At 39.9% G+C, this 21,379-nt stretch overlaps 1 protein-coding gene across 1 annotated transcript in view; it reads left to right on the top strand.

The window, feature by feature from the left end:
* Positions 1-21,379, top strand: part of Cfap54 (cilia and flagella associated protein 54) — a 315,326-nt gene that overhangs the window by 146,382 nt on the left and 147,565 nt on the right. Inside the window, exons 37-43 of the mRNA XM_047551199.1 lie at positions 525-748; positions 850-985; positions 5,590-5,698; positions 14,992-15,144; positions 16,810-17,004; positions 19,682-19,769; positions 20,084-20,293. Of these exons, the coding sequence (XP_047407155.1) occupies positions 525-748; positions 850-985; positions 5,590-5,698; positions 14,992-15,144; positions 16,810-17,004; positions 19,682-19,769; positions 20,084-20,293 (1,115 nt within the window). The remainder of the gene's footprint in view (positions 1-524; positions 749-849; positions 986-5,589; positions 5,699-14,991; positions 15,145-16,809; positions 17,005-19,681; positions 19,770-20,083; positions 20,294-21,379) is intronic.

Here is a 21,379-nt window from a genome sequence, read left to right on the forward strand (position 1 = left end):
TTATAAGTACTCGTGGAAATGTGTAGTTGACTAAAACTATATGTATCTACAGAAAACACTTTTGTAGTTCAGAATATACAGGTTTTGTGTATAGTTAGCTTATTGCATTAAATTATTGACCTCAGTTTAAAATAAAGATTAAAATTGCATTTAAAGAGATCACTGAATGTTACTGTTTGTGAAACTGAATATTTTGATTCCATTTATAAACTATCTATAAATCAGTACCTGGGAAAATTTTACTTTCTTAACCTATTGATACAATGAATAAAGTATGAAAAATTAAACAGAAAATAATTTTCTTTTCTATTAGGTTCTTTTCACATTATATTATCAATTTCATTTCACAGAAAAAAATGTAGTAAAATCTGAAATTGCACAATTTTTTTCAATGTGTTACTTGCAGTTTATTTTTTTCCATGTTAGTGGAGATTGAACCCAGGGGTGCTCTATTGCTGAGCTACATCCCCAACCCTTTTTATTTTTTCTTTATTATTATTATTGTTATTATTTTCTACTTGCAGTTCATTGAAGACAAAGGAGAGTTCATTGTTCCAAGCTGTTATGGGAATATTAAATATGATAATGGTGGCTCTAGCCTTTCTTTTGAGCATCCTTTGGATGATGTAAATGTGGTTGACCTGAAATGGATCCATGACTTTGTATTAAAATCTCTGGAAGTTTTATATCAAGTGGAAAAATGGGAAACACTAGTGTCACTTGCCATTCATTTCAACATAATTTCACAGTAAGTACTGCTGTAGGGGCAATGAAAAGTAACAGAGTGCATTGGAGAAAAAGTATTTTAACTAACATTTGCTTTTTAATGTATTTTTTACTTCTGTCTAGTGAGAGGTACACAGAGCAGGTGACACCACTTCTGGTATATGCACAGCGCCAGTTGCTTCTGAGAATACAAAGGTTCAAGGGCCCAGATATTACCCAGCAGTCTTGTGCAAGGTATGAGGCTGAATATGGAGAGAAGGTAAGTTATGCCATATTATTCCTATAATTGTGATTTTTTTAAATTAGTACCTACATAGAAGAGAGAGATTTAGGAACCAGATAAGTTTTATTTTCACTTAAGCATTTATTATTCAAATCAATAAATATTATTGAAAACCAGGTACCAATATTTTCCAGGTAGAGGGTAAACAGAAATTAAGTCCATGTTCGTGAGAAGCTTATATGCAGGTCATGGTTGATCTATCTGTTAGGCACTATGGGACAGTGTCTAGAGCCCATGATATTTTTAGGGGCCCACTAAATGTTTTGATTTCTTTAAAAATAAGAAAAAAGTAACATTAAGATCAAGGAAAATGTTTTAATTTCTATTGTTAGTATTTTTGTACTTAAACCAACACAATCATAAAATATAATTTTTAGGTTTTTTTTGGTTTGGTACCAGGGATTAAACCCAGGGATGCTTAACCACTGAACCACACCCCTGGCCTTTTTTTTTGCATTTTATTTAGAGACAGAGTCTTACTGAGTTGTTTAGGGCCTTGCTAAGTTGCTGAGGCTGGCTTTGAACTCATGATCCTCCTACCTCAGACTCCTGAGCCACCAGAATTACAGGTTAATTTTTAGTGTTTTTTTAAAATGGAGGAATGGGCACATGCAGGCAAAAATGTCCAAGGCCCATGGACGTCATGTACAGTTGGAATCAGATGGAGGAAACAGAAGTCGATTGTCTAACTAATTTAACAAATATGTATTGACTACCTAATCAGAACCACTGCATACAGGTGTACAGTGTGTGTCCTGCTGAGAGACCCTGGCCTACATGGGGCTGGAATCTTGTCTTTTATGTCCATACCTGTCCGTGGGCTCATACTGTGTCCTTCCTCCAGCAAGGACTCCTTTTTCTGCTTCTCACAAAATTTCCTTCTGGCCCAGTAGGAACCTTGCCTCCTGCATAGTCTTTTTTTTTTTTTTTTTAATTTCTTCTAATTTTACATGACAGTAGAATGCATTTTGACACATCATACATATATGGAGTATAACTTCTTATTCTTCTGGTTGTGCCTGATACAGAATCACACAGGTCGTGTAGTCACATACGTGCATGGGGTAATAATGTCTGATTCATTCTACAGTCCTTCTTACCCCACACCCCCTCCCCTCCCTTCATTCCCCTCTACCTAATCCAAAGTGTCTCTGTTCTTCCCTCCCCCACCTTATTGTGAATAAGCATCTGTATATCAGTTAAAACATTCGACCTTTGGTTTTTTGAGATTGGTTTATTTCACTTAGCATGATATTCTCCAGCTCCATTCGTTTACCTGCATTTTCTATGTGGGGAGAATACAGTCTGAATTCCTGCTTCATGGAGTTCAGTTTCTGAGGAGTAGAGATGGGGCCAGATATCAAACATGTAGGCAGCTAAACAGATCTGAGATCATTGTAAGTTCTCTGAAGAAAATAACACAGGTCAATAGAGAATGGCTGGAGTGGGAGGTGGAAACTTAAGCAAGGGAGATCAATAAGACCTCTATGAGATGGTGACATTTAATGGGAAGAGGCCAGCCACACAATGATCTAGGGAAAGATCTTTGCAGCCCAGGGAAGAACAAGGGCAAGGGCCCTGAGAGGGGACAGAAGGAGGCTTGCTGACTGGGAGGGAGCAGACAATGGACAGGGCCAGAGGAGGGGCCGCCCCTTCTGGATCTGCTTTGTTACCTCTTCTTCTTCCCTATGTCTTTATGTAGTGTGCACGAGACTGTTCCCAGACCTCCTGTCATCTCTATCCACACACTGTCCCTCAGGAAGTTAGTTCTGCCTGTGGCTTTTAAGTACATTTTTATGATGATGACTATTGAAATTACATTGCAACTCTAGACCTTTCTCCTGAATTTTATATTGATATGTCTAAGTGCCTCTATCAGAAAGGTTCAACCAGAGAAGCAGAACTAGTAGATAGATCTCTCTGGATTTATTATATGGGATGGGCTTATATGATTGTGGAGGCTGGCTAAGCAGGTCCAAAATCCATAGAGTAGGCCATCAGGATCCTGAACAGGAGGGAACCCCATAGGCACGGGCAGATGCTGTTATTCACAGACAGTCTGTGAAGAGAGAAGAGTTGTGGGTCCTGTTGCTATTTGGTGTTTAGAGTCCTGGTGACAGCTGGCATGTCAAAGGCTGATTGGATTAAGTCAGGCCCAGCAAGGATAATCTCCCTAAAGTCAGTTAATGAGGTATTTTAGAGTCTGCAGAATCCCTTCACAGAAGCACCTAGGTATTTGATTGAAGAACTGGGATGAAGTGTAGATATACTACAGAAAGGATGCCTTCCTTTATTTCCCCTCATAGTTTATCTCTAACCAGTTGATCCACAATAAAACCATCACACTGTGGCATTTGCAGGAAAATGGATGGAACTTGAGACTATTATGTTAATTGGAATAAGCCAAACTTAGAAGGTCAATGGTCATATGTTTTCTCTTATATGTGGGAACTAAAGAGGAAAAAGGAAAAGAAAAGTGTGTGTGTGGCGTCTCATGAAATTAGAAGGGAGGTCAGTAGAACAGAGGAAAGGAACTTAGGGGGAGGCAGGAAAGGAGGGAAAGAGGAAATACTGGGGAGTGATTTTGACCAAATTATATTGTTATATTGTGTGCATGTATGGATATGTAACGACAAATCCCAGCATTATGTAAACTCTAATGCACTAATAAAAAACATGGAAAAAAAATTTAAAGTTCTGCCCAAACCCATCACACTACCTTAATATCAACAGCATCTCTTAGATGTTTAATACACTTCTCAATCAGACCTGTTCTGCCAAGTCTTCCTCCATCCATGATAACCTGTCCTAGCTGCTCAGGTCAGATGCCTTGGAGGAGTCCCTGACTTCTCTCTTGCTTTCATATCCCACTGCAAATTGGTTTTCAAATCTTCTGTCCTCAAAATACAGTCAGAATCTGACAATTTACTACCTCTACTATTCCTTCTCTGATCTAATTTTTGTCATAGATATGGGATTAAACCCAGGGGCGCTTAACCACTGAGCCACATCCTCAGTCCTTTTTATTTTTATTTTGAGCCAGGGTCTCACTAAGTTGATTAGGGCCTAGCTAACTTGCTGAGACTGTCTTTGAACTTGGGATCCTCCTGCCTCGGCCTCCAGATCTGCTGAGATGACATGCAGGTGCCACCATGCCCGGCTCATTGTTATATCTGCTTGGGTTAATGCAGTGACTTTCTCATTACTCTATAACCCTACTTCTAGCCTATGATCTACCCTGAATGCAGCAGACAGAATAACCTTTTAAAAACCCAAGTCAGACAGGTCACACGTTCTGCTTACTCTTCTATTGTGGCTTCCCATCTGACTCAGAGTAAGTGAAAATCTTACCATGGCCTTAATATAACTTGTCCTACATAATTTCCCCCCTGTCCTCCGTGATCTCTAGTAACTTATTTCCTATTATTCCCCAGCAAAATTTTAACTGCACTGCTCTTTAAGACATGCCTGCCTCAGGGTCTTTGCATTTACTGTTGCTCCTCTTGGAATACTTATCTCTAGAAGTTCACATTGATTTTCCCCTAACCATTTTCCAGTTTTTGCTGAATGTTCCCTTCTCTTTTGAGGCCTTTCCTTACCCCACTGTATTTAAAATTATGTGCTGCTTTTCTCCATTTCTCTCAATTGCAGTTATAACTCTTTAACCTGCTATACGATGTACTTCACTCTTTTGTTTATATCCTCTCTTTTCCCACCGGAATAAGTTTCTTAGGACTAATAATTTCTGTTCATTTTGTTCTCTGCTATATTATCCCTTCAGCTTGAAACAGTGTTTGGCACATAATAAATGTTCAATAAAGATCTGTTTAATGAAGGTGGAGCGGGGTAGGGAGAACCAGGTCCTGTGTGTCCTTATTAGACTGTGGGCGGCCATTTGCATTTTATTAGACTGTTTGCATCTCATTATGGAAATACACACAAGGGACAATAAAGAAGAAACGTCTACATTAGGCTGGGGTTCAAGGAGGGCTGTATTTTGAGTGATAGGTTAGATCACACAATGGGAGTGAAAAAACAGAAGAATAAATCCAAGATTCATTAAAAGAATTTCCTTCTGTCTAAGAATTACCTGTTTTCAGATATTTTTTAATTTGAGGACTCAAATATCTATCAGAAAATAAATTGTCAAAATAATACAGAGAAATTAATTTTGAAAAACTTCTGGGAAGTTAAAATTGCATTAATTATGAGTAGGCTGGAAAAATCTGCTACTGGAAAAGCAGCTGATATTTTAAATATATTTCAACTTACATAATGGAAGATATATTTAGACTAGTAAATTCATAGAATATCATAAAACCATATTCTAATTGCTCTACATAATTTGCCTAATGTGCTACTCCAGCTGTGCTGTACAAAAGAAATATGAAAAATGATTTAGCCATATTTTCCCCTGAAGTTCTCTTGAATGAATGCTATTCTGTCAACTTTTCTTTGTAGCATTGTTTTGTGTCTTTTATTTTGACAAGTGAAAACTGAGATAAACATTTCAAGTAAACCACATTTTTAACTATGAGTACTTGATTAATTCATATTTGTTTTTGTTCTTCTTCTTAAAGATTACCTGCCGAAATTTCATTGGGAAGCAGCTCAAGATTGATCCTTCAATCAGTAAAACAATAGATACAGGGGACTGTACAGATTTCCTAAAAGTGCTTATCTCTTCAGGTCAGAATCAATTTTAGCTTGAACCTCTCTTTTCTTTAAATCAGGGTTTGCCATGTGTTCTCCATGTCAGATTTTCCATAATTAGGATGTCTGTAAGAATCTCTTTTGCCAGTTTATTTGAAAAAAAATCCATTTGATATTTACCATTTTATATTGCTATAAATGTCAGATAGGGGAATTAAAGCACATTTTTTAAGTTTAACCTTTTCTGTAAGCTAAAGAAGTGAAAGAAAAGGGAGATTGATGGGGGAAAAAAGAGATGGAGAAAGGCTATTTTGCACATTTTCTGCTGTTTTTGTCTCACTTGGGAACTCTTGCATTTGACCTTTTTCTATATTCTTTGTTCTGTCTTGACTTCCATAATTTCCTTTGCCATGGTCAATATAGATTGTTCTGCTGGCTTAAATCTGTTAAGTTCCTGGTCTTTTAACTAGAGCACCGAAGATGTGGGAACATCATGACTTGTTTGCATTTAGCTGATAAGCCCTTGCAGAATGTTTTTGGCAGTGAAACTTGAAGGAATGAGCCTACAGAATAAGGTGAAATGGAAATGATACCTGCTCTGTGTTGCATTTTTCATTTGTCTGTTTCTGGTTTTGGAAGAAAATGTAAGTCTTTGAAGTATTAGAAATCTTTCATTTATTTACCTCCTATTTTATGTACGTACATGTGTATGTGTGTAGTCAATCATTCATTCATTTATTGAGTCAGTCAGCCAAGCATTCAGTCATTTAGCAAATATTTACTGAGTATCTACTATGTGTTAAGTGCTGTACTAGGTACTGAAGATATGGAGATGAATGAGACTATGTATGTATTATCTAGGAGTTTAGAGTGTATTGAAGAAGATCAATAAATAAACCAGAGGTTATATAGAGAGTGATAAGATCTGTAATATTATTCTTGCTACTGCTACAGGCCATAATAGTGAACAGCTAGTATCTGCTTTTGAGAGACTGCAAAAAGGCAGAAAGCTGAGGTTAGAAATGTTGGCAGGAATTAGGAGATAAAGTGTCTTAGCAGGTTAAAGAGATGCAGTTTTGGAGAGCTGAGGGGAGCTAGTTAAAAGGATTTAAAGAAGGAAAGTTCATATTCACATTCTTGAAAGGGTTGGCAGTAACGTGGGAAGTCAACTGATAAGCTACGTGGAAGTAGATCAGCCACACTTAACTTGTGTATTCAAGTGGACATGATGAAGACCTGGAATTGGACAGAGTAGAAGGGAGAACAGAAGTGAAAGAAATGGGGAGGAAGACCATAGGACTGTGCTCTGTACCGACTAGGTATTGGGGATGAGTCAAGAGGGAGGAGTTCCAGTTGTCTTGATCTCTGGCTTGGGTGGCTAGACTGAAGATGCCTTTGCTCAGAGAGGGAAACTGCAGGCAGAGGAAAAGCTACTTTGGAGCTACCCCTTTGCCTGGATGGTAACTGAGCAGAGCTCTCCAGGATGTGGTTGGGTATACTAATGGGGCTCTTGGAAGAGACTGAGTTGGAGATCTGTATTTAAGTCATCAATATATTGGTGGTGATTGAAGTCAGGGGTTTTGATGAGTCACCCGGAGTGGGTTATGTGGAGTGTAGACCTGAGGATGGCCTCCTGAGCAGCACTAACATTTAGGAAGCTGTGTCAGTCAAAATAGTATGGGGCTATAGAGCCCTAACAAAGAGCCCCCAAGTCTCACAAAGGAAAGACTGTCTTTGGCCCATGCTACTGTGTTCAGCAAGGCTGAGAACTGGGCGCTGCCCATGGTGATGGAACGTTCACCCTGACACAGCTTACATGAGTGTCCCAGTCAGGAAACAGAACTCTGACGCTGCTCTCGTGGGAGCTCCACCCAGAGGCTGTGGTGAGGGGTTCCGGGCACAGCTCACCCAGGTATATGCTTTATGCTAAGGGCTTTACATGGATTTTTTTGTTACTTATTATGACAATCCCAATAAAGAATTATAATCTTGCACTGCACATCAGGTACTCTTACAAAGGCTTCGTGAATATTAGCTTATAGCCAACTAATGAGCTAGGTGTATTGTTTCTGTTTTTCAGGCAAGAAAAAAAAAAATCATGCATTGGCTCTTAGAGCTGCTACTAGAAATCGACATATGTCATGTCTGCTGACATTTCATTGCCCAAAGTTGCATGACCACACTCCACCACAAAAGGGTAGGGAGGCATGTCCTGACTCTGTACTCAGAATGAAGAGGCAGAGGATATGTGAAGAGAATTAATGATGGTCATGGGGGCAAACAGGAAGAGCTGTTTGTGAAAGAGGTGGAGACATGACGAGAAGAGAGTGATACTAGCAAGGCCAAGGCAGTGAGGGCTTTAAGGAGGAGGAAGCAGTCAACAGGCAGAGAGGCTGTTTAAGATGGGGACCGACAGTCTTACTGCATTGGGCAGGTGGGTGGCCACTGTCACTTGCCTTTGTGCTGTGACACCCACACTTTGCTGTTTCCCCTTCCTGAATGCTCTCCCCACCACCCAGATATCTGACTATATATAAACTCCTTGCATTCATCTCCTTTTTCAACAGGCTTAACCTGACCATTCTATTTGAAATTTCACCCTTCCTACTTCCTGCCAATTCCCTTCTTGCTATACTTTCCTTTGCTGTAGTATCATGCTATATAATTCAGGATTTTTTGTTGTATTTATTGGTTTCTAGTCTGTTTCTCCTGTGAAGATGTAAGCTGTATGAGGGCAGGGATCATTGCTTTGGTCACTGGTATAGTCTGAATACCTTCTTCAGTGTCTCATGCATAGCAGGAACTCAGTCTCTTTTGCTCAATGAATGACTGTGACCTCAGAAATGTTGGGGTGGTAGGTGGGAGTGTCCTGAGTGGTGGATGTGGCAGTGGCAGGCTGTACCTGCAGAGGTTCATTGAGTCATTGAGATTGCCTTCCAGGAAGCTTAACAGTGATAAGGGGAGGGACTAGAAAAAATGCAGGGCTAGGGGATCCAGGAGGCTGTGCATTTGTATTTTTAATGGAGGAAAGGAGCATATTTATATATTAAATGGAAAGAGCCAGTAGCCAGAGAGGGCAAACTTAGGAAGATTTTTGATAGAGCAAGGACCTCGAGGAGAAACAAGGCAAGATGTGGGATGCAGACAGAAGGGTGGGATGCTTCCATTAAGGCACAGAGGAAGGATGAGAGAAGGACCTGAGGGCAGAAGGCTTGTAGGTAGTAAGGGTAGAAGTTGAAGGTTTGCCCATGGGGGCTGGGGATTTTCTTAATGAAGCAGGGAGTTGAGAACATAGCCAAGGTTGCCAGGGTGGGAGGTTCTTAATGTGAAAAAGTAGACTGACCACTGAGGGAAACAGAAGGGAAGGGAGAAGGATCAGAGAGCTATGTAGACAGTCCAGTTGAGTGCAGCTGGTGACCATAAGCTCGGTAGCTTATACTGCCAGTGATCAATCACATTACCAATGGGAGGACTATCTTCTGTGGTCAGTCCTAGTTTTGATCAGAGTGTGGTGCTGGGTGTGTTCTTGTTTTGATCTTGCTATAAAAACCTGAGAGTTCCCCTGCTTTTGAATCCGAACTCAAATATAATATATAATTTTTATGCCTTCCATCCCTGAGAGGGTTGCTACTAATGTGAGAAAATGCATCAAAATGGTCGTTATCAAAATGGTGACTAGCAGCAAAGGAATAAGAGAAACATACCTAGCAAAATTCTAGCCTTGTGCACTAGTGACTTTTTTTTTTTTTTTTTTTTTTTAATTGTTGATGAATACCCTGTGTCACAAAAGCTTTGCTTGCCTTTCATTAGAGCTACATCTTGTCAGGCAGGGTGCAGTGGTGGGACAGACTGCAATCAGTATGCAGTCATCCTTTGAGTTATTCTCAACTCTGGGGGAAGTGTAGCCTGTGTGAGTTTTGATTAGAGTAGAAACATTTGAGGAGATAAGAATCTGAAATATTATAAGAGCAATTTAATATCAAGCTGGAACTATATTTAGATTCTTTAATTTTTACAGTCTTAGGAGGTAGGTATTATTTTGCTCATATTGCAGATGAGAAAAATAAACAGTAGGTCTGTGATTCAAACTCTGGTCTATCTAATTGCTTCACTCATGAGTGATCCTCTGAGTTACCAGGTCCATTTATCATTAGTCCTTTCAAGTTAGAATCCTCTCTCAATGTATAGCATTCAAGAAGTAATTTGCTGTATTTTAGTGGTCATATGGGGCAGACAATTTATTCTAACTTATTGTGATAGCATAGTAATGTTCAGATGACCCTGTGTTCTAATTATACATTTTACATTGAACTTGGCTTCCAACTTACAACTCTTTATAAGACTCTAGGACCTCTGTAACTGGAAACATCTTTTGGCCTGTGCTTTTGAGTTTATTTAGCAAATTATTAGGATGCTGAATTTTTCTCAGTATACTGAACTCAGACCATTAACATGTTTATAAGTGTGTTGGGTCTTATGTATGTCACCATGATGTGTTTGCAATTCTTTTAGAAGACTGACTGTACTCATGATGATTTCCACATTAGCTCGCTGCCTTAGAACCTCATAGATTTTCTTTTGTCATAACAGCATTTGGTGGTAATGCTTGATACATTCAATTCTTCACAACAGATATTGTAATGCCCCAGTGGCTAGGAACATTTGGTGTTCTCATTATTTAACAGCATTCTATTCTCCCTTCAACTATTTAATAATGCATATGTAATTTGGTATCCTCTCTGTAGGATTTGGAGAAGTGAGAGTACCACGTTTTATAGATTATTCCTGTATGGATGAGTAACTTGCCTGCTTGTTAAGCTCCACAGGGCAGATAAACCTGGATATGCTTTTTATTGTAACTGTTTTTGTATTCCACCTGGAGTCTCTTTCTTGAATTTTGACCTTATCAGTATTTAAGTTCTCTGAAAGGATAAAATGTTAAAAATTTCAACTTTTTGGCAGGTATGTTTATTAGCACCTTTGATCATTGAAGTGACCAAGTGTGTGGAAAGCAGCCCCAAATTTCAGATCACTCCCTGGTTTCCTGCCCTGGTAGGCCCAGCCCTCAGAAATCATTGATATTTCAGCTTTTGTTTCTACATTGGTGAAAAACATAGAAATTCCATAGTAATGAAAAACATAGTAATTCCTTCCTTTTCCTCTTTGTCTTCATCCTTCTTACCTATTTCAAACTGTGGAGGTGCTACTGGTGCCTTTGGAATAGCTTGTTGAATTATCTATCTGTGGGCATTTTCAGAGAGAAGCTCTGAGCTCCTGATGCTTTATACCACTTGTCTTGTGTAGACAACATCCTGACCCCTGACAGAACCCTACTTAGACTTCAAGAGAAAAGGTGTGCTAGGATTTGAAAAAAGGGAAATATAGTTTAGCGAAAAAAGAGGAGTTATAGGCAGATATTTGATACAGAAGTATCTGGAGAATTTTCTTCAGACTATTTTTATTATTAAAAATAACATTTCCAGGTTTTATTCTAAAATGTAAGCTTTATGAGAGCAGGGGTCATGTCTGTTGTGTTTGCTTGTGTTTTCTCAGTGCCTGCCTAGTACTTGTAAGTGCTCAAAATGTGGAGTCACGCATTGCTCAAAGGCAGGGAGAAATACATCCCCTCATAACCTCATTGTTGAATGAACAGCAGAGTGCGCTTACGCGAACTAAGAACTATGAGTCAGTAGGTGATATAATCTTGTGGGACCATCGTCACACATGTGAGCCATCAATGATTGCAACATCATTATGTGGCACATGACTATATTTAAAAAATGTATGACTAGCAGTCACAACGTGAGCCTCCATCTTTTGAATGTTTTGTTCCATGGCAGACACTATGCTAGATGCTTCACATGTAGGTTAAAACAATATTTAAAGCTGGAGAAAGTAACTGTCTCATTAACATGTGAGGTTTTCCAGTCTTCCTCCTTTCCTGTAGCTCCCTGCTCAAGGCCGAATGTCTGTGGTTCCTCAATTCATACAACCCTAACTAAAGTGATGTATTGTTAGGAGGCGGGGCCTTAGGCGATGGTTAGATCATGAGGGTGGAGTCCTCACAGATGGGATTGGTGCCCTTATAAAAGAGCACAAGGCAGCTCTAGGCCCCTTTCTGCTATGTGAGAGGCACCATGGGAGGAGAACCAGCTGCAAGCAAGGGAGAGGGACTTCACTAGAACCCAGCCATGTTGGCACCTTGGTCTAAGATTTCCCAGCCTCTAGATCTGTGAAAAGTAATTTTTGGTTGTTCTTAAACCATGTGGGTTATGGTAATGTATTACAGAAACCTGAACTAAGATACTGTTAAATTTTCTTTTCTCTAAGGAAAAAAAGACAAAATTCCAATCTTGTGAATGCCTACAATTTGAAAAACAGAAAAACAGAGCAGAAATCTATAATTCTCAGGGTGTTGTGCAAAAGGGTAGGGGTGCAAGGAGTAGGGGGATTGTGTGGGACCCGGCAGGGCTTAAAGGAGAGGGGAACTGAGGGAGGTCAGAAGATGAGATGATTAATAAAGCTTATTTCAGCCACTTAGCTTTGAAAACCTACAGTCATTCATTATTTAACAAATATTTATGGTTATAGGTACTGTTGTAGGTGCTGAGGATGTAGCAGTGGAAAAATGGGGAAAAATCCATTGGTCCTCATGTACTTTTCAGTCTGGCGTAGGGAAATAGCCAGCAAACAAGTAAAACACAGTGTGTCAGAAGATAATGAGAGCTTCCAAGATCAGAGGCATCAGGATGAGGGGGGACTACGGCTTTTATAGGGTAATCAGAAGTTAGCAATTAGGGGCTGGGTTGTGGCTCAGTGGTAGAGTGCTCGCCTAGCAGGCATGAGGCCCTGGATTTGATCCTCAGCACCACATAAAAGTAAAATAAAAGGTATTATGTCCACCTACAACTACAATATATATATATATATATATATATATATATATTTTTTTTTTTTTTTTTTTTTAAAAGATGTTAGCAGTTAGGTAATAACCTGAAGGAAGGAAGGAAAGCATCTGGGGGAAGAATGTTCTAAATCAAAGTGAACCACTAATGCCAAGACCATAGGGTGGAGTCGAGAGTGGAGTTTGTAAGAGACAGTGGGATTCTAGATATTTCTGAAGGAAGATTCTGTAGGATTTGGATTTGATTTGGGACGTGAAAGGAGAAGTCAAGATGATTCTAATTTTTGGCTTGAGCAACTGGAAAGATGAAGCCATCTTTTAATGAGATGGGGAAAGACTCGGGAAGGAGCATGTTTGGTGCGGGGGGTTGGGGGAGATTAGGAAATCAGGAGCATGTTAGGATTGAGTAGTCTGCTGGACACACAGCAGAGTAGACAACAGGATAGTCTGGATTTCAGGGGACTTGGGGCCAGACTTTGGGAACCACCAACTCATGAATGATATTTAAAACCATGAGACTAGGTAAGATCCTTAAGGGGGTGAGTGTAAATTAAGAAGAAAAGAAAGGCAGTCTAAGGACTGAGCCCTGGGGTCCCCATGTTAAGAAGTTAGGCTGATGAGGATGAACTAGCAAAGCTGATCAAGGAGTGATCGGTGAAGGTGGAGAAGAACCTTTTAGTCAGAGGGGGAGAGACCTGCTTTGAGTGAGTTCAAGAGATGGTAAGTAACACTAAGCATAGACAGTGACTTGAGGAGTTTTGGTGTAAAGAGGAACAGGGGAATAGAATGCTAACCTGAGGGGACACTAGAGTCGAGAGAGAGATTTTTTATTTTGTTTTGATTGTTTTTTTTTCTCCCCTCCCCCCCTTTTTTTAAAAGATAGGAGAAATAACACAGCAAATTGTGCTGTAGGGAATGATTCATCAGAGAGGAAACTGATGGTTTGGTGGGCGGATGAGAATTGCCAGAGTGTGTCCTTGAGGAGCACGTGGGCAGGTGCAGGGCCTGGGCGGATTGGCCATGGGGACTGATGGACAAGCTCCTTGGATTCCTTCAGTCCTTTCTTTCAGTGGGGTGGGTAAGTCATTGGTCCTGAAAGGATGGGGGAAGAGGTGACTTCCCTGCTTCTTTCTTTACTACAAAGCCAGTTTACATTACCTATTGCTTTGGCTGCTGGCATGTCCCCAGTACGCCTCCCTCGTTTCCATTGCTACCAACCTTGGTCCAGTTAAATCACATGGCACCTGTGTTGTAGCTTAGTGTTTTCTCGACCACCAGTGTCTTTCTTTGGCCAGCCAATGTTTTTGTGGCAGTTGGCCAACTCTTCCTAAAATACCCATCTCTATCAGAGTTGTACTTTCCATTGAGAAGAATAGAGTCCACTTAGTGAGGGCATCAGGACTTGGGCAGACCCTGCTGCGTTCAGCAGGACTGGCTGTGTCGACTCACTGTGCCCCAGTCTTCCCCACTCCTCCTACTGCTCCTCCTATTCCTCTCCTGGCACAAGCTAGTTCTGTGCCATTGGGACGTACCTACTTTCTCACAGTCTTTTTTCTTCAGTCTCTCTGGGCAATGCTGCTTTCTCTCTTCTATCTTTCCTTCATTTTACCATGTAGCCCGATATTCCCTGAAAATGTGACTTTAATACTCCAGTGCTGGAATGCCCCATCTCTTCAACTGCAATGTGAGTTTCTTGAGGACAAAGACTATGTCCCTCGACCTCCTGTAGCTCTGTTACATAGTAAGTTCTGCCTGTCAAGACCTTAGGTTTTACCAGGCACCTTCCTCGTATTCTTTGTTATTCTAATCCTGAAACTGGTGATTCCTTTCTCTCCTGCTTTTTGGTGTATGCAGCAAACCTGGAGCCTAATTTCCAGGACCACCCCTCACTCTCCAGAGACCACAAAGCAACTCTCTCCCACCATCTCCTCTTCCTGACACTTTTGAGACCACTGGTTGGTTCTAGACCCACCCACCACCCCCCGGGCACCTGTCCTTTGCACCCTCATGTCTTAGGAACCTGTCTTTCCTTCCCTTCAGAGAGCAGTTGCCTGTCTCTAGGATTCTTTGTTTCCTCCTTTCGTCTCTTTCCCAAGGTACCTTTGCTTTGAAGAAGTTTGCTAAAAAGGAGTAGATTATTTCATTTTTTATGATCAGCGAAAGATAAAGTAGGAGGCTTCATAAGGAAACTGACAAGATCCAAAGTTATTTGCATTTCATAAGAATCAGAACTTTCCTAAGTTTCTTTTTTAAAAAAAGAATTTTCAAAGATACCAAAAGAAAAAAAAAATGACCTGAATGTTGCAGATCTGGGGACTTTGAATTTAGTGGCTTCGGGTTGGGACCAAGAAGTTAGAGCCTCATTTGCTTCTAGTTGGCTCTGTGTGGCATTTCATCCCCAATGTTCCCTTCCCTTTCCTTCCAGAATACAGCAGAGCCAAACAGATTATCTGCGTGCCCGTGGATGTGACAGACACTTTGAGATGCTTTAGAGAGACCCTGGAAAAATCCAAATACCATAACAGATCAATCCGACACAGCAGAAAGTTGCTTTCATTATTTCTGGCACAGACACAAGGTAATTGGTTGTTTCATGTCCCCGGATCTGTTTGTGTAGGGCTACCATCCTGCAAACCCCTTCCCCACTGACCTGCCCACCCTGGCTGCCTTTCCCGTCTCCCTCTTGTCTAGTGGATCTTACCATCTTTCCTCCTACACTTCTTTCTCACTCTTTCTCACTCACCTGCTTTTAGACTTTCTGTGAAACTACCCAACTTCCTGTGAAAATAATATTCATTAATCGTTTGATTCTGTACATTGATGTTCTCACAGTTATCTTTTCCATGTGAGACTGTGTTCATATCTGCTTGCATTGGTGGATGGGCTAGGCATAGTGAATTAACTAGAACCTTTAACCAAGCACCACTTTACTAATTTTGAAGACATGGGTACATTTTAAAATAAGCATCTTCAAGACTTCTTACTAATTCTATAAATTTTGATCTTAGAGTTTTCTTTTAGCTTAGAACCAGATAGTCACTATTGTTGGTTATATTACATTTATTTGTTTTCTTCCTTATCAACATTTGTCAATTTGTAGATTCAATCAAGGCGGGGCTTTGAGTGGGTAAGCGGTAAACTCAAAGAACTGTGTCAAATTGAGGCTGAGAAAAAAATCCTGAATTATCTATACTTAGGTTATTTCAAAACTTTAAAAACTCTGACCTATATTTATGCTCTTTGCTGCTCAGATTTATCCAAGTATTTAGAATAAGCTCACAGTAATTATATTCTGAAGTAATTAAAATAAATTTAATTTACACCCCTTAAATAAGATGCTAATTTCCACTGAACTTACCTTTTAGACATTTGGTCAGTTGTTTTTACAACCACATACAGAGTTTTATTTATTTACATTTTTGCTGATTTGTTTGTTATGTTGTTGGCCACCCCTTTGTCCCCCAAAAGCACTTTCAATAAATATGCCAAGTGTTTGGTTTTGTCTGTAGACTCACCTTATGTTAGACTAACTCTCTAGATTGCCGTTACCTCCTCTCAGTTACTCTATACATTAACAATGGGTAAGACATGGAGTTAAAAAGGAAATACATTCCTAACAATGATTCTGGTTAATTCACCCTGAATCTCACCTGGTACCAAAATATTCTCAGTAGTTTATCCCTAGTCCTCAGGCTGTGGACTTCAAAATCCATATTAGCTTCTCTCTCTGCTACTTTGACTATTTCCCTGGCATGTTTTTTCTTTTCTTTTCCCCGTGTGCTTTCTGATCTTAAAAAGAGAGAGGTTCTTTCCCATTTTTTTTTTTTTCTTTCTTAGGCCAGAACTATGTATGAGTTGACTCTATCCCAGAGGTTTCTGCCCCAGGAGCAAACGAACATCTTACTGTCTGAAACTATTAAAAAAAAGACGAACTCAAACTGTGTAACTTCCCCCAACTCCCCAAAGCATGATCTCAACGTTAGCTTCCTGGCTAATTGGCCCTTTGTAGTGCTCTTTATGAAATAACAAGGGTATAGGGCCCATCCCCACACGGTGGCGGGGGGGGGGGGGGTCTTTAGAGATGATCCTGGATACCAAGTTTAGGGAAAAAGTGTCCTTCAAACGGCAAATAATTCCCAGCTGTAGGCAAAATCTTTTCTTTCCTTTCTGTTTTTTCTACCCTTTCCCTCCCCATCACTTCCCTTACTTTTAAAATCTTTAAATTTTGTTTCCACAAATTTAGGAGATAAAGACGGAATCACCAATTTAAGAATCATTTCTGGAAAGGTGGAATTTTGTCTGGGAGCAGAAGAGATGCACATGTCAACACCTCCTAATCTTTCTCAGGAGCACTTCAGAGTTTTTAGTTCAGTGGAGAAAAGCAAACTTTCCTATTCACAGCTAGGACTGGTCATTTCTTCTTTTCACCAGACTATTGGTAAGGCTAACCCACTATGTATTCATCTTCTCTGTAACCTTCTGAATTAACATTGAGATTGCATCTGGTCCTGAAATGTTACCTTTAGAATGAACTCTCTGGAATGTGGAGTCCATTTATCACACCATCGTAGGCCATGACAGAACAGTCTGGATACAGAAGATACTTTTAGTCCCCTCTTGCGACCCACTTTCCCAGCCTGGTTGTCATCCTTGTGAGATTCTAGGCTGCCCTTTTGCCCATCCCTCTTCAACAGGAACTGTGAACCCCTTGTGGGGAGGGAACACTGATATGTGTTTTTGCTTGGTCCCAGCTGGTTTTATTTTCCCTTTTTAGCTTTTCTACAAATTCAGTGATATATTCTCAACCCATATTGTAGACCCAATTTGCCTCTTTTGGTAATTGGCATTTTATAATTCTCTCTCCTTATATTTTACTGAAGTAAAATTTATATTCATCACATTCTTTCAACATATGCATTTCTAATAACAACAACCAAAAAACCAAAAAACCCCAAAAGACAAAACAAAAAACCTTCATGGAGCTTTAAATATCACCAGTTAGGGGTTAGAGGAAGTCCCCCAGAAAGGAGAAAGAGGACCTCAGCTGAGCCCTGGCTGGCTCTTGACGTAGGCTGCAGAAAGGAATTTCAGGATCCGTCAAAAAGGCACCAACAAAGATTTATTCAGGAAAGCAATATTTATTCAGGAACACATCGATAAAGCAGGACACACACTGTCAAAGGAAGGGGTGCAGGTGCCGGAGAGTAAGACATGCATTTGGGGTCTTGGGCTCTTCTTTTTAACTCTGTGTTAAAAGACATTTCAATATATTCTCCCTGATTATGATTATTAACCATCTTTTATACCCATAGTTTATACCACCTGCAGTATTTTCATACAAGGTCTGATGGAACATCAACAACCTGAATGAAAAGGGCTTGGACAGATGAAATGTTGGATGGGGAAATAAATTGGTTCTGAAGGGGAATAACCATAATTCAATGTTTAATGTTCAAGTGTGGAATAATAACCATATCAGATCACCTCTGAAAATGATCAGGGCTCAAGTCAGACTGTTGGAAACTTTTTTTAAAGAAAACTTTGTAAATACTGATCGTGAGAAGTATGTGGGGATAATGTCAGCCTGAGGAGCTCAGTTCTCTTAACCCTGGAGCACAGTGCGGGTCACAGTGGTCTTGTTCTCTTTAGGATCTCTATGTTTGACATCATTCAGTCAGCAGATAATGTGTGGAATGTACCCCTAACATAAGGAGCTGCTGCTTTTCTTTATTTTTTATTTTTTTGTGGTACTGGGGCTTGAGCCTGGAAGTGCTTTTCTACTGAGCTATATTCTAAGATTTTAAATTTTGAAATGGGGTTTTGTAAAGTTGCTGAGGCTGGCCTTGTGATCCTTCTACCTCAGCCTCCTGAGTAGCTGGGATTACAGGTGTGGTGCTTATGAAAGTTTTTAGATTTCAAGTTACAGTTGCTTTTCCTTACCCCATGATTATTCTTTATACCTATCCTTATTTCTTGCTTGTACCTCATAAATATAAAAGATAAATTAAGCAAAATTGCCTTATAATAAAAGAATTCATGTGTGAGCATGTAAATGCTCAGGCATTAGACGGCATGAAGAGGTAGTCAGATACTTCTGTCCTCTATGTGCATTCACTATGATATGACAGCTACAGACATAAGCAGGTGTGTTGTATTGGTGACTTAAGTACTATCAGCATTATTAAGTTAGGGGACATGATTTTCTAAAGTGGCAAATAGGTGTTGATAAAGTTCTGAATAAAACAAAGTACTACATTGGTTGCATTTCTGAAAATTTTAGGGTGTTTGAAATCACACAAAAATACCCTTTCATGTGTAAAATGAAGTTAGATATTAGACTGAATTAGTTTGAAATTTTTTTGTACCTTTTTCTTTACTTCAGGGAAGTTTCTGCACGTTACTGACCATTCAGAATCTCTGATTCTCACCTATAAAATATCAGAAAATGCCCCAATGTGAGAACTAATAAAACCCTTCCTTAAATTTCTAAAATGCCCTCCAAGACAGTACTGTCCACATGAGGAACCAGTGCCAAGTCAGTTGACCTCCTAACTTCCTGAATGCATGCATTTATTAAGAATCAAACAAACAAATTTGCATGATACTGAAGATGTATTTTCTGGTTTAGGTAAAAGGAAAATTTTGCTTCACTATGATCTTGTCACGTCTCTGCTCAAAGCAAACTGTTTGGGCCTCTCTGGTTGCTATCAGGCAGCCTCCACATTTTAGCACATGGCGTTCAGGGGCCTCCCAAACCAGACCCTATCTCTCTCCTCAGGCTCCCAGCTTATCCTCTCAAGAAAACTGTCCAGTCATACCCATCATCCCATGCGTCTATACCTTTCTCCCTTTTCACCATCTCTCCCTGTCTGACTTCAGCCCTCCTTCACCATGGAGTTTCCCAATCTCCTGTTCCTTTGTGTTCAAATAAAACATCGTTTGCTCTCTCTGGGTATATATATATAGTGTGACATTTGAAAGCACTATTAACTTGAAGCTTTCTTATTGCAATCTACACGGGTAAGGCATAATGCAGTTTAAAATATTCTTGCAAATAAAAAGCAAATATTTCTCTTGCAACTGACATTTATTCTTTTATTTGATTAAAAATACAGATGTTCTCCAAGCCAGCAATCAAAGAAGTCTTAAAGTTCAGGCATTGCATACACTTGGGAATCTTCTCATCTTTGCAGAAAAGAAAAGGTAGATTTTTAGGAGTCAGTATGACAAGGGCTAACTTTTTGTTTATTTGCAAAAGATTTTGATAATTATGAAGAAATATTGTCTTCCATAAATTTTAGTTGTACAGTGATACTACATTGCTTCATTTGATTCATCAAATGCTACTTGAGAGAAACTGTTATAAGCAATAAATGGTATGGATTTATTTTCTAATGTCTTCGTTGAAAAGTTTTTCACCCTATTCACTTTTCCTTTTGGAAGGTGGGCTTGATTAATCAGTCTTGGAAAACACACCACTTGATGCTGGTTTTTTTTTTTTTTTTTTTTTTTTTTAGGGCTGCTTTTAAGTGCTGGTGTGAAGCTCTTGATGACATATTCAGAAAATCAGATGTGCTACATACATGGAAAGAATTTGGCCCCTCCTCTACCAGTGCCCCCAACGGTTATTCATCTTCAGCCTTCAAAGACTACAGTGAGGAATTTCTGTCAAAAGTTGGCATTTGGGGGTGTCTGCAAGGTGCAGTCATATCAGCAAAGATAGCACAGTGAGTATGAGGTTGGAATGACCCACATCCTAGCCACCATTTGTGCATTACCCACGTGTACCATGGCCAGTGCCTGCCTCATACACACTGGGATCTTGGACAGTTATGTCCACGCCTTGCAGGGCGATACAGATTACTCACTGGTAATGTTTATTACTTTTGACCATCTTCTCCTGTGACACTTCCCAGCCCTAACTAGGAGCAGCACATGCACTTAGGGATTTGCTTTAGTCACTGTGTGAGGTATCCCACATACCTGGCATTCAGTGACTACCTGTTGAAGAAGTGAGTGAAGGAATAGTTGCCTCAGAGGTAAGAATAATGCATGAAGTGTGGCTGATGTGGGAAGGTTCAAGAATGTCATCATATCCTGTACCCTTGGCATGTTACTCATTCTCTCTCAGCCTCAGTGTCCTCTTCTATACATGGCTATGGTGAAAATTACATGACGTACACTGATAGTTTGCGTGGCTTGCCACAGACTGGGCATAAGCAACAGAAATGCATCACCTCATGTTCAGGAGTTTGGATGTCTGGGATCAAAGTGTTGTCTGATTGGTTTCCTCTGAGGCCTCTCTCCTTGGTTTTTAAAGAGCCATTTTCTTGCTGTGTCTGCCTATGGTCTTTCCTCTGTATTGGTCTGTGTCCTAATCTCTTTTTCTTATGCAGACACCAATCATATTAGATCAAGTTCCACTCATATGATCCACTTTTAACTTAAGTACCTTTCTGGAGACCCTGTCTCCAAGTACAGTCACATTCTGAGGTTACTGGAGGTTAAGATGTCGATACACAAATTGTAATGGGATACTGTTTAGCCCATAATGCAGTAGGATTAATTTTCTGTTCCTGCTGTGACAAATTGCTACAAACTTAGTGACTTAAAGTTTTTTGTTGTTTCGCAGTGCTGGGATGGAACTCAGGGCCTCACACAAGCTGGGTTAGCACTACTGCTGAGCTACACCCTCAGCACATACATAAATTTATTATCTTACAGTTATGAAGTTCAGAAGTATTAAAATCAAGGCATTGACAGGGATGTGTTTACTCTGGAGGATCCAGGGAAGAATCTGTTCCTGTCCTTTT

This window comes from Sciurus carolinensis, chromosome 4 (genome assembly GCF_902686445.1).
Source record: "Sciurus carolinensis chromosome 4, mSciCar1.2, whole genome shotgun sequence".
Lineage (NCBI taxonomy): Eukaryota > Metazoa > Chordata > Mammalia > Rodentia > Sciuridae > Sciurus > Sciurus carolinensis.